The following is a 13,505-nucleotide window of genomic DNA, read 5'->3' as shown; positions in this document are numbered from 1 at the left end:
CCAAACTGGAAGGCCACAAAGCTCCCTTTAGTGTGAAGAAAATGGAAAAGAACAGGAATTAAACAAACTTATAAAGTATTTATAAACTACGTTTATTATTAGCTTTAAAAAGCAGGGCTGCTCTGTTGGACAGCAGCTTGTTCCAGGCTTGCGACATTTGCTGAGCACAATAAGAGCCTGGGGCAGGCAGAATTGGTTGTTTTGGTTTGTTTAGATTGTCAGAAAGATACTAATCCTAACCAATGTGAGAGGAGTCCTGGTCTCACTGTGCAGAGTTCTGCTCAAGAGTTAAAAAAAGTCACACACAGAGATGGAGAGCTGCAGTGGATAAAACATGCTTCAGTCCACAGTAATAATAATTTAGAATACAGATTGCCTGCCAGGGACTGGATTTCTACAGTTCAGGGAATACTCACTCATGCTGACAGGACTGGTTTGGCCTCAGGGCACCTGCAGCCCATGACCCTCATTCTCTCCTGTAGAGCTCTTAGGTAGAGCTCAGACTGTCACTGACCAGAGCACAACACCTACACTGTTTTGGAGGACTCATGCTCCTGGGCAGTGTGTGCCAACAAATGCTTACCCTCTCACAGGAAGAGGCCCAAGCCATCACTGCTACCCTGCCTCTTCCATAGTTTTTGTGGAATGGAAAGAAAACCTAGTCACACAGTTTAGGTAGCTCTCCAGAGCCCCCCAAAGTTGGGGAACAGAGGTATCTTGCAATTTAAGCATAGACTGAAATTCTGCTAGTATTTAACATGCTAATGTGTTTATATGACTGTTTCAGTGCTGAGGCTGCTCCCAGTGGAAGACAAGTTAAGCATGTAACACTCTAAGTTTAATATAATTATACATACCTGTCAAATACTCCAGCCTTCATACCATCACCTTGTTAGGTGTTAACAGAGTGTGCCGCCGTGAGAAGAAAAAAAGACAAGGGAAGTTATATGAGACCAGGAAAGACTGTCACACAAAACCAAAGAGAGTATGAAGAAGGCTTGTTACTCTTTCATGAGCACAAAAATGGTCCTGACACATCATTCCAAGAAAAAAGAATATCTGTTACTCATGTTGTGTAAACACACAGTATGTCCTGCTAATATCAGCACTGTCTTCCAGCAGCCAGAGTCTAGGAAGTAAGAGCAAACAGATAAAACCTCTCTGACTGCCTTCCAAGGAAGCTATCTGATGGATTTGGAGCCACATCTCCACTGACCATCAGGAAAGAGGGGCACCAAGTTAGGGGGACATTTATTCACAGCCTCAGAGACTTTACAGTAGTTTGAGTGCTAGTAATGATTTAGAATTAGTAGTTAGCATTTTTAAAGACCTCATCAGTCACATAAGCAGAGAAGTTGTGTCTGTCACACTCAAGTGAATAATTTCCAGGATTTTATTGGTAACTACTTTCAAATTACAAACCTAGGAGAGGTTTTTGAGAAAAACAGAGCTACAATGTGGATAGCCATTGGGTGATCAGCCCAAATGACAGATGCCTCCTTTCTTTTCCCACAGTGTCTCATCAGGGTGAAAGCCAGAGACGCTTGTACAGAGAACTGCTGAGAAACTACAATCGTCTTGAGCGACCGGTAATGAATGACTCCCAACCCCTTGTAGTTGAGCTCCAGCTTTCTTTGCTGCAGATAATTGACGTGGTAAGTTACTTGCTGTTCTGTTCTCTATGGCATCCATTCAGTATAACAAATCTCACCTGTCATGTAGGGACCATACTTTTCCTCTTAATCAGGCTATCAGAGATAAAAGCAGACTATCTTTGGCTCACCATCCTCCCTAAATGCTGGAGTACTTTGGAGGAGTTAATACCCTCCTAAGAGCACAGCCATTTTTGTTGCAACATGAGCAGCAAATAAATTAATTATGTAGGGTTTTTCCATTTGATTTAATCAGAAAAAAAATGAATAAATTAGAAACCATGTGTTACTACAAATTATTAATGATACATTCTTCTTAGAGCCATACAGGATGCAATAACTGAAGACCAAGTGCAGCATTCAAAGCTAGCATCACTGCATTTACACTTTTTTTCCTTAGACTTTATAATGGCATTGGCCTCTTCTCCCATCATGTCTTTGCCATGCACTACAGTCAAAGGAGCCTGCTCTGAGGTGAGGTGAGAAATATATAAAAGCAAAACCTGGAGACACAGATCACTGATTGCAAAATGCTTTTTCTTAATTGGTGACTTGACTTCTGAAAAATTTTTGGCATAATATTCCATATCTCTTTTTTAGTGATGAAGAGAATTCTGGATTAAAAACCCTAGTGTATATATATATATAATTTCTTTCTTCTACATAGAAAAAAAAGCCAGGAGAATAATTTTGACCACTTTTATCCTGTCAATGGAGCAAAAAGCTGAAGATGTTGGTGTTCTTTTTTCATCCTACCCTTTCCAAACTCAGTATTATGGGCTGGTTTCCAACACATGGTGACTGCCATGGAGGGAACAGTGAAGAGAGAGAAAGAAATGCAAACCTTTGTGCAGTGAAAAGCCAATTTCACACACACCTCAAATATTTAAACTGTTCAAAGCTCTCAGAGTCTTTTTGAAAATGCACAGTACACCAGGTGCTTTCCCTGAAGGGGTATGTGGAACCCTGAAAGTCTAGCCCTGCAGCATTGTGCCATGCAAGAAGAGGCAGGTCAGCCAGCTGTGGTGCTCCTGGAGGCAGGCAGCAGCCACTCGGACAGGGAAAGCTGCTTTCTGTTTTGAAATGTTAGCGACTGCATTGAGCTGGAAGAGAGAGATCAGTACTCTCAACTAAGGTCACTCATTCATGGCAGGAGCTCACAGTCCTCTTCGTGAACAAAAGAGCAGAGAAATCTTCCAGCTAATTTCAAGTCCATTTCAGCAGACAGTTCCAGGTTTAGCAGAGGCATCTTACTTAGCTCCAAAGATCTTGCTTCAGCACTTCTTTTTCTGATGGCAATTTACTGCAGTAATTTGAAGGTTGGAGGCGGTAAAGGGGACTTTTTAGCCTTAGGACTGTGACTGTACATTTTCAAAGTCAGTCAGGAGGAGTTATATAAAACCTTTTTTTTTTAGTTGAGATGGAAGGTTGTGAGGACTTGTAGCAAGACACAAGGGGCAACGGATTAAAACTGGAAGAGGGGAGATTGAGTTTAGACATTAGGAGGAAATTCTTTAGTGTAAGGGTGATGAGACACTGTAACAGGTTGCCCAGGGAAGTTGTGGAAGCCCCATTCCTGGAAAAGTTCAAGGGCAGGTTGGATGGGGCCCTGAGCAACCTGATCTAGTGAAAGGGGTCCCTGCCCATGGCAGAGGAGTTGGAACTAGGTGATCTTTAGGGTTCCTTCCAACCCAAGCCATTCTATGAGGTTCACATTCATGTGTGAAACACATCTTTTCAAGACATCAGCATTTCTTTAAACACTTCTATCTGCATATGTCAATATTCATTAAAACAAGATTAATTCCACCCTTCTCTTTTGATTGTCCACAGTAGAAGACAGGTAATTTAAACTTAAAACGTCGCTTCCCTCCATCTCTCCACACACTGGAGATGCTAGAAGTTAATCAGCTCAGAGCATTATTGACTTGTCCCATATTCATGGTCTTGCAAACAGCACTTATTTGGTTTTTAAAATAAACTAGACTCACCTGAAAGGTTTATTTTGCATGGTGTAAAAACCATGCCTCCCTTGGGGAGAGCCAGAAAATCCCTCGGTAGTTGAGTTTCTGTAGCAGAAGGGTCACTGTGGCATCAAGTGTGGATAAACCAAACCAGGCTGAAAACCCACAAAACACCTCTCCCATGGGTCCCTAAATCAGGGATCAATGCAGGAATATGCCAGAAGTAAGCAGGTTGTGAGCGTGTACACAGCCCCTCAGTCTCCATGGCTGCTGGACAGCCTGCAGCATCTGGATGCTCTAGCTGCTGAAGACAATGTGTGTTTAAAAGAAGGGTTGTAATAGCCACAGTGATGTAAAGAGTAGCAGGCAAGATACAAAGGAGAGGTAACTTCTATTATCTGATACACCATGGGGCAAACCAGGCAGGTATCTCTGTCTTCACTCAGATGGGAGGCTGGGAGTGTTCTACAACCTCAGTTTTCTGCTTGACACAAGACATAGCAGCTGTTGCACAGTTGCTCCTTGCTTGGGGAGGAAGATGGACAACATCACAGTCTTGGCAGTGGTGTATGCACTAACGAAGCACAAAGCTGTTCTTTCCAAAGACTTGTGTGCCCAGCATGCCATAACAGAGCAGGATGCTAGGCAAGGTCCCAGCCTGAGGGAACTTCATGCACCATGCTCACTGCGAAGGAAATAAGGACTCTGTGCTCCATGGAGTATGATGTGCCAAGACATGCAACATTACTGCTGGACTCACTGGGATGTTTTGCAAGTAGTCATTCCAATGGTTATGAGACAGTGGACCCTGTATTTGTCTCCCTGTGGAAGGAAGGTAAAGAAGGCAAAAACAAGTCTCTGTTTTTATTGTTGCATGGAAGGAAGAAGGATTCTACCACTGATGCTCACAGAAATCACTCCTTGCCCTTGCCAGGACCTGGCATCACATATAATGCATCACTTCTACACACACTATATTATCATGTAAAGAAATATTCTGCAGCCAACCTGCTGAGAACAGCACTGGTGACAATTTAGATTCACTTTGCTGCTTGGAGAGGAAAGACAGCTCTGAGGTCCCAGTGGTTTGCCAAACAGTAGCGACAAGATACTTTACTTAAAATCTCACTTTCTCACATCCATTAAAAAAAAAATTCAATACATGACTAGCTTGGATTAGGTTTTCTGCTCCTACCCGCACGTATTTGTCTGCACAGGATCTGTGTGGTTTTTAGTACTCTAAGTCAGCCATCACGTTCAAAGCCATGAAGGACATGAGCTTTACTTGTTACAATTTTGGTAGACAAATGAAGTGAAAGACTTCTTCTTATTAGAGTTAGGACTTATTCCAAAATTATATTAATGCACAACTATGGCCAAAGCTGACTTTACACTTCCAGAAGAAAAAATTACTTTGTTTTACTGTATTTTGGGCTGCAACCCAAAATAAATGCTATTCCTGGAATATTTAATATCCACTGTTTTGATGTGATTGAGCTGTGTGTAAAATGATTGTATATTCTAAGCACTGCAGGATCATCCCAAACCTGATGACATGTTTGCAAGCAATCCCACTTAAGCTGTAGATTTTGTTGTTGCAGTGTGTCAAAGCTCTTGACAGGTCTGGAAAGTAGCATGACAAGGTAACATGAGTTCAGTGGGACACAACAAAGTACAATGATTCAGGTTTTCTCCCGGAAAATCCATCTGTGACTTCCTGTGCAGGGAAACCAAGGGGAAAGGTTTGCATATTCTTTCCCTGAGCACTCAGATGCAGTTGTTGCCACTACGAGCAGCATAGCAGCACAGCAATTTCTTTCTTCTCTACCAGGAACTTATCAAACTCCTAGGGTCAAGCTTTATTTTGCACTGATTTTCACCTATTCAGAGATTACATCCCTCAACGGGTTGAGTTGGAGGTTTTTTGTTTGCTTCATGGGGCTTTTTTTGGTTTTTCTGGCATTTTTCTTGTGGTTTTTTGTTAGTTTGTATTTTGTTGGTTTGGGTTTTTTTCGAGGAAGATTTTGGTGAGAGAACAACTTTTAAATGTAGGCTTCTCTCCACATCAGAGATTCCTTATCAGCTTTCTCATTTCTTGGGCGGCTTGCTCCTCAGTTATCAGGGTGCTCAAACTCAGTCCCCAGGAGCTGATGTACAATGAGCTCTTTGCTGGCGAGTTCTTCATTTGAGTGAGAATTGCTAACGCTAAAGTCTGCCTTTTGACACTATGCCATAAGGTGCAGGTAACAAAGCAGAAGGTATATGATGTCCATCCCTGTGGCACTTTCTGTCTGATATAGCCCTCATAGTGTCAGTGTCTTCACACAACCTCTATCAGATTTGAACGCCTTCAGGAGGTCTCCTTGTAAGAGCTTTTGTTTCACAAGCCTCAAGATCAAGAAGGGCCTTGTTAAACTAGGCCTTGTTAAACTCCATCAACTATGCAAACAACTCTGTTTAATATTTTGAAAATGTGCTTATTTGTTCTGGCAGGCATTAATGTAGAGCAGGCACTGTTTTCCCTTTTGTGAGCTGTAGTGAGAGGCCAGAGGTGCTGCAGTGCTGTGAAGTGGCCAGTGCTGGCAGTCGTCCTGCCAGCAGGGCAGAGGAGGGTGGCAGCCAATTATGCTGGCCCTGGATGCTGTCCAAGGGGCAAACCAGGCCAGCAACCTCTTAACCATCCTATCCTCTGGGATAGAGGCTTTCTAGGGCTGGTTCTGCAGGTGAACTGAATGTCCAGAAAGTTAAACAGCTTAAATTTCTAGCTCTAATTCTCCTCTCCCTTCCTAAACTGACTTTACAGCTGCTAGGTCATCCCCTCCCACCCTTCATCCCAGCACCATCACATGTCAAAATCTCAGCCCTGGCTGTTATGTAGCAGAACAACAGACAAGTGATTCAAGGAAACAAATATAAATATACCAGTACACAAAAGCACCTGCTCACATATTATTCCCAATATAGTATCAGTGTTCACTAGATTAAACCATAATCCTGGTAGTACATCCTGTACAAATCTTTTACAGATAGATAACTTCAACAATGTAAGCTTGACCACTCAAGACTCAAAGAGTATGTGAAGGAGAGAGCATTAATAAGGAAAGGATTATGAAGCAAGTATTCAGAATTTTATTTAATGAAAAAGCATTGATAGGTGCTAGTGAGAAAAACCGACTCAACCCTTCTAGATTAAAGTATCTTTCCTTTTCTTCTCATAGTAATGCCTTTGTATTTATTTGTGAGCTTCCAGCGTAGCTTTTATGAGCTGTGTTTATGCTGTTTCTCTGTGTACAGACCTACTCTACCAAACCATGTATCTTTCCAGAAAGTTTTTTCTCCATCAGAGATTTCAGTCTCATCTTGCAAGAGCAAGTTCAGTGAGGCCAGGCAGAAAAAACTATAGGAAGTTTTATAAAACAACATATTAATTGAAGTTAAATGCCAAACTCTCCATCCTAGTCATAAAGCTCACTTACTGTAACTAATTCTGAACTCTGGGAAGAAAAAATAAATAAAATAGTCTCTTAATTAGCCTGGTTAAAAAGTGAGAAAGCCAGGGCTAATTGAACCGTGATTTTGTATTTTGGCTTCCTTCTAAGTGCCAGGTATTATCCAAATGTCAATCTCACTAAGCCATTTAAACATGTGACGTGAATTTGCTAAAACAGTGAAGTTACGTGCCATGGGTATCATGGCTTCCCATGCGAATTCTTACACCCTTCCCATTCTAATACTACTTAGTGCACATACTTGCATGAAGCTTTAGAATGAAGCCCTAACTAACAGCATGTTCCCTGTAGCTTTTTTCCATTGTCTTCTGGCTTCTGCCTGGCTGAGGGCAAAGAGTGGATGGAGGGCAACTTAGTGAGCAGCAATTCAGTAGTTTATTTTCTCTCAAGCTGTACTTGATGGCTGTGGCTCTAATTAATGAATGGCTGATTTCTTTCTTTTTCCTTGTTGGTCATCCAGCCTCAGCACTTCACAATAACTAACAAACTTTCTCCTGGTCTGATAATAAAGCAGTGTGATGCTGCATGAACATGTGGGAATTTAGATCTTGAGCTCATAGATATTTCTCTAATTCTGGGTAACTAATTTGAACCATCAAGGATTTTTAACATTTCTCAGATCCTCAAGGTGCATAGAAGGAAAGCTTCTTTAAAGGGAGATCTTTCTGATTATTGCACAGGAAATTAAAAGCAGTGGCAAGGTAAGAAAGTCATGCATAAGAGAAGCACTTCGCTGCTTGAAATGGTAAACAGTTTCCACATCTCCTTCCAGTAAAGACAGCAGGGTCCCCAGTGAGAGCCTTCTAGCTGTGCCTCACTGTTGCTGATATGGAGAAGGTGCACTGCAAATGCTCATGTTTCTAAAGCCACCAGTTGCAATAAAACAATTAAACCAAAGCTGTCGGGGTGGTCTTTAAGCTTGTATCTCCTAGTCTTCCCTTTACTGAGGGATAGGAAGGAGAAAATGTAAGGAAAAGCTCATTAGTTGAGACAAGGACAGGAAGGGTTCACTCACCAATTACGGTCATGGGTAAAACAGCCTCAACTGGGGAAAAAAAAAAATAAGTTATCACCAATCAAATCAGAGGACAACAAAGAGAAACAAAACCAGAGCTTACAAATACCTTCCTCCACCCATTCCTTTGTTCCCAGGCCCAAATTACTTCACTCCCATTTCCCCTACCTCCTTCCCCCCAGCAGAACAGGGGGACAGGGAATGGGGGTTACAGTCAGTTGGTCACACAATGTTTTCTGCCACTCCATCCTCATCAGGAAGAAGGACTCCTCACATTCTTCCCATGCTCCAGGCTGTGGTCCCTCCCACATTAGAGAGTCCTTCACAAACCCCTCTGACATGAATCCCTCTCACGAGGTGCAGTCCATCAGCAATAGGCTGCTCCAGCACAGGCTTCCCGCAGAATCACAGCCTGCTTTGGGAACAGTCACCTCCCCTGGCACAGGGTAACCCGTGGCTGTAGGTCCACATCTGCTGCACTGTGGTCCTTCACAGGCTGCTCCTCCATTGGTTGCAGAGGGACAGTCTCATCATGGGCTTCAAGGGAACCTCTGCCCTGGACACTCCTACCCTCCTTCCTCACTGACCTTGGTATCTCTGCTCTAACATTGCTCTCACATCTCTTCTCCTCTCCCCTGCAAGTCTTCCAGCAGTTTCCTTTTCCCCTTCTTGAATATGTTGATATCAGAAATGTTCTGACCATCACTGATGGGCTCAGTCTTGGCCAGAGGCAGGTCTGGATTTTGGAGCTGGGGGGGCTTCCAGTATCTTCTCACAGGAGCCATCCTTGTGGGCTCTCCATGGATACGAAAGCCCCCCCCACACACAGACCCAACACAACCATGCATGAGGTTTCCTGTGGAACACAGCTGGCATCACTGTGTTTGCAGACTGTTCCACACAGTCCCAGTTTCAACACTGTGTACCTCCCGGCACAGGGTTCTCATAAACTCTCCATTCTCCCCACAAGTGATTGCTCCTTGTTCCAGGGGTTTGCAAGGGAAGAATTGTGGTCTGATAGTGGCCAGAACTTCTAACATGTAAAGCTCCTGCTGTGAAAGCAAGCATGCACAGAGCTGCTGTCAGCAGCAGACTGAGGTGCAGTGCTACTACCACCACAATGCTCTTCTGGGGAAGATAACACTGAGTGGTCAGAAGCAGTGGGGACAGGCAGCATCCTGCTGCTGCCCAGTACAAAGACCAAAGGCAGATTGCACTGCTTGCCTGCAGTAAAGGGACACTTGTCACCCCAAGACAGGAGAGGGACAAAGAAATTATGTCATGAAGGAGAAGCCAGTGGCAACAGATGGCAATATGGCTTAACCTTAGGTGAAAAATGCTTAGGAGACATCATCTCCAACCATTCATAGAAGAAAAGGCCCAAGCAATAAAAAAAGAAAAGCAAAAGGGTGAGGGTCTTCAGCTATGAGCTCTTAACTATATTCTCCTTGGCTCAACAGCACTGGCCTGGCCACATCTCGTCCTGGTGGGCAAAGAACTGCTCAGCAGGTGTTGGTGGATGTTTTATCATCCTTTGTTATTCCAGAGTATTTTGGTATCTCTCCTCAGCTTTTCACCTTGACTCTGGGCCATCCCCTCTGATTCCTTTCCTCCTCTTGAGGGTGCTTGATTTTAACAAAGGTATTGAAGTAAAGTACTTAAACATCAGGTATCTCTTAAAAGTTGATGTTACCATGGCAACATTTATTGTAACTTTTTAATGAGACCCCTGAAATATAATGGGTGTCCAGTGATGCTTACTGAATGCTGCCAAGGCAACCTGGATTTTCCTCAAACTGTCTGGTTTTGTGGGGTTTCAACCATACAACGCATTTAAGCAGTTTTACTTAACCAGCTGAAGGTTGTGGATGGCTAAGTGTTTCTGCAATGCAAAGTGCTGCCTTCTGCAGTGACTGACTGAGTTTACAAACATTTGAAAGCCTCGTTAATCCTTTTGATACTCTTGATCAAAATACTGTGTGGATACCAATGCCTTGTAACATTACGAGTCTATTTGGGACTTTGCTGATCAGTGTCTTGCAATTAATCAATGGCTGACTCAACTCCCAATTCTGTTGCTCTGCGAGACAGTAAGGACTAATTACACCTGTCAGTCTTCTCTTACCAAGTGCCTTGTTACAAAGGTGACATTACCATGTGATGTGATTACTGAACCAGGAAGGCCTGAGTTTTTTTGTCCATGTGCTATGACCCAGGTGTGTCTTAGGGCAGTTACATTTTATCTAGCTGTTGGCCTGGCAAGGGAGAACCTACTGACATGTACTGATGCAAAAGGTAGGCAAACCTACACACATTGTAAGCTTTGGATTGAGAGCAGAACAAAGAAATGAGAACAGAACATCCACATGTCACAGCATGTGCCCTGGAACAAACGGAATGAACTCTGTCACTCTCCATGGGTCAAAGGTGGCTGTAGAAATAAGCAGATATCCAGGGCAGAGGATTAACTAGGGTCAGGATGGAGATAAAAAAGAAGAGAAAGTGACCCAGATAAAGACAGGAAGGATTTAAAGGACAACAGTTGCACTAGCTAGTGACAACAGCATTAGCTTTTCCAGTTTTTTTAATAACAAACACAAATTGATTTGTCTGAGCTGAACATTTGCAGCCTAGAGGAACAGCCAGGGAAGTGCTGGAAAAGCATGTCTGTGAGCCAGTTGTCTCTAGCCTCACCTGGTATCTCAGCAGGACTGCTTTGGTTGCTTTGCTGCAGGGAGAGCTGGGAACTGACAGCCTGCCAAACACAGATGGAAGGTCATCTCCAAGTCTGAGAGTGCCATGCAAGGCAGAAAATCTGCACAGGAAAAGCAATGTGGTGAATTATTCAGATTTTCTCCTGGGAGAAAAGACATTCTCACAACTAACCTAAATTCCCTCTGCACAAACCAATGACACACAGTGAGGGACCTGCCTCCAGCACTTCAAGCTCAAGAATTAGCTTTTACGTAGGCAAAGCAGTACTGATCAGAGACCTCTTGAGACAGAGTGAGGCACACACAATTTCGTGATTGTCTGAAAATAGGCAAATTGTAGCAGACAAATATGGTCCCTTCTGTGCTCAGGTATCTCAAAGATGCACATGGTCCACAGATCAGGATGAAGACAGAAGGAACTGTGATTCCTCTACAGCTCTGAAAGGCAAGGCAGCCAGCCCACTCCAAAGGCCAAACTGTCTCCTTACAGGATGCAAAGTTAGACTCGATGATCTTCAGAGGTCCCTTCCAACCCCTAACATTCTGTGATTCTGTGAGTTATGTGGCTCAGTAAACCACCAAAAGCTCCATAAACACCTCTTCCCTTGAAGATCTCTTGCTCTAACAGAGGATGGATTCAGACTGTAGACTTTAACAGCCCTAATGTCCTGGGAAGCCCCAGCATGCACTTTTCCTCTGGCCAGGTTCCTCAGGGTCCTCTCTAGAAGGGGCTTAGCAAGAGAACTTCACCTGGACAGATGCCTGCCCAGTGCAAAATGAGCCTTGCTCCTCCTGAAAATGAAGGCACTTCAGCAAACTCAAGATTCTTGTCTGGAAAACTTTTGATTCTGTTATCTTCTGTGAAAAGAAGGATCCATCAGGCTGCATCTATTGATAAAAGTGCTGCATCTATTGATAAGTGCTGAATATGGAAATAACATTTTCTGTTTTTTCTTTCCTTAAAGCCAAACACCCTTTGAAAGCTCAGCAAGATAAAGATGAGAATAGAATAGACTCTGAATGGCCATTAAAACATCCTGAAGTGACATATTTTTTTCCCCCAGGTATGAAAGAGACATAAGCAGCCCAATGCCCCGGTTAGACTTTATGCTCTTGCTGAATGCAAGACAGGGAAGACCATGCAGACCATGGTCATGCTATAGATAAACCTATGAGAACTCTAATACACAAGCTTTTCTTAGCCTGCAAAATGAATCTGAGGAGCAGTATAAACATGGTGAGCACAGTAGCCCTGTGAAAAGGAGGCAAAGCATTCCCAAGATAGTAAACTTAACATGACCTGAGATACATGGCTGACAAATTGCTTGGAGTCAAAGCAGGTTACCAAGGTCATTCACATCTGACTTTGAACAAAGAACTCACAGAAGTGTGACAAAGGAACAGCTAAGGGAAACTGTTTTGTGAAATAGATAAGCCAGTCATAGATGTTTTCCTTTGCAGACATGGAGTCTGTCAAGTATAAACTTTCTGTGTCAGGTGAAAGGGAGTTTCCTTGTGTGTCCAAAGCCACATATGAAAGGCTCCTGAGAGAAGGCATCTCCATGTGCAGGAAACCTATAGGCTTCCCAGTTCTACATTGCACTTCAGTGTATCCTCCTGCAGTTCTCAGGTAGCCAACAAAAAAAGGAAGGTCCCCATCTCCCCTTCCCTATAGGGTGCAATGTAGATGGGGAAAATCCTTCATTTTGCACAGGAAAGGAACTGCCTAACTGTTGCAGCCCATCTTTTCAGTTATGGTGTTAAGGCTTCTTTAGCAGTATGCAGAAGCACTTTCCTAGGAGGCTGTGAGCAGCTTACAAGTATAAAGCAATTACTGATTCCAAACAATAGAAAATATTGCTAGGATTTTATGAGAAACTCAGGCAAGCCTCATGCTTACTATCCCTAGAAAACAACTGAGGAGTGGCCAGGCAGGCACCAGTCAGATGAGAAAGATCTGGCACACTCTCTGTATTGCTGAGTTGCTTTTATTTTTCAGGTCAGTTGGCACTCTGATGGTTCCATATAATTACCAGGTCTGGGTTTTTTTCGCCTTATTATTTTACACCTTTGCAAGTCAGTATTTATGCCTTCAAATCCTTCAGCATCTAAAATATGTCTTTATCCTCTGTGTGATTATTCTTTTTTTATTATTTTTCTGTGGACTTTCTTGCAATTGCTTCAGCAATTGTAACCAAGAAGTTGCAGATAGACAGGACCTCTGGAGGTGGGCTGTGGTTCACACAAAGAGATGCACGTACTTGCTGCCATGATTTGGGGAGAAGCAGAGAGGTGAAAGGGAAATGTATGAACAGTAAAACATGAAATAAAATCCCAGCTGATAGTTGTGTGGTATCTCCCAGCAGCAAAACCAGGTTAGGCAGGTCTCAAGGGAATGCAAGAGGAGCAGAACAGGAGGTAGTGTAATAGACAGTATTGCACGGAGGACTATGGCAAAGGCCTATTTCATACCTGAAATTTGCTTTTTCTGGGGACAGGAGCCCAGTTGCAGAGGATAACTCTACCCACAGTGTCAAAACAATTAGCAGTCCTTCAGATGTATCATCCCTTTCTAGGTTAGGGTGTTTCTGCAGTTCCAACAATCAAGTGAGAGAAGACATCATGACACAGACAAGCTTCATGCTAAGGGT

The 13,505-nt window shown here is 43.2% G+C and overlaps 1 protein-coding gene across 1 annotated transcript in view; it reads left to right on the top strand.

Annotated features, from left to right (window-relative positions):
* The window catches only part of LOC104394214 (neuronal acetylcholine receptor subunit alpha-7-like), a 59,596-nt gene that overhangs the window by 16,576 nt on the left and 29,515 nt on the right, over window positions 1–13,505 (top strand). The window contains exon 2 of the mRNA XM_010003784.1: window positions 1,516–1,655. Within this exon, the coding sequence (XP_010002086.1) occupies window positions 1,516–1,655 (140 nt within the window). The remainder of the gene's footprint in view (window positions 1–1,515; window positions 1,656–13,505) is intronic.

The sequence above is a fragment of the Chaetura pelagica genome, unplaced genomic scaffold (assembly GCF_000747805.2).
Source record: "Chaetura pelagica isolate M959 unplaced genomic scaffold, ChaPel_1.0 scaffold241, whole genome shotgun sequence".
Taxonomy (NCBI): Eukaryota; Metazoa; Chordata; class Aves; order Apodiformes; family Apodidae; genus Chaetura; species Chaetura pelagica.
Note: the sequence above shows the minus strand (reverse complement) of the source record. Positions and strands in the feature narration are given on the sequence as shown.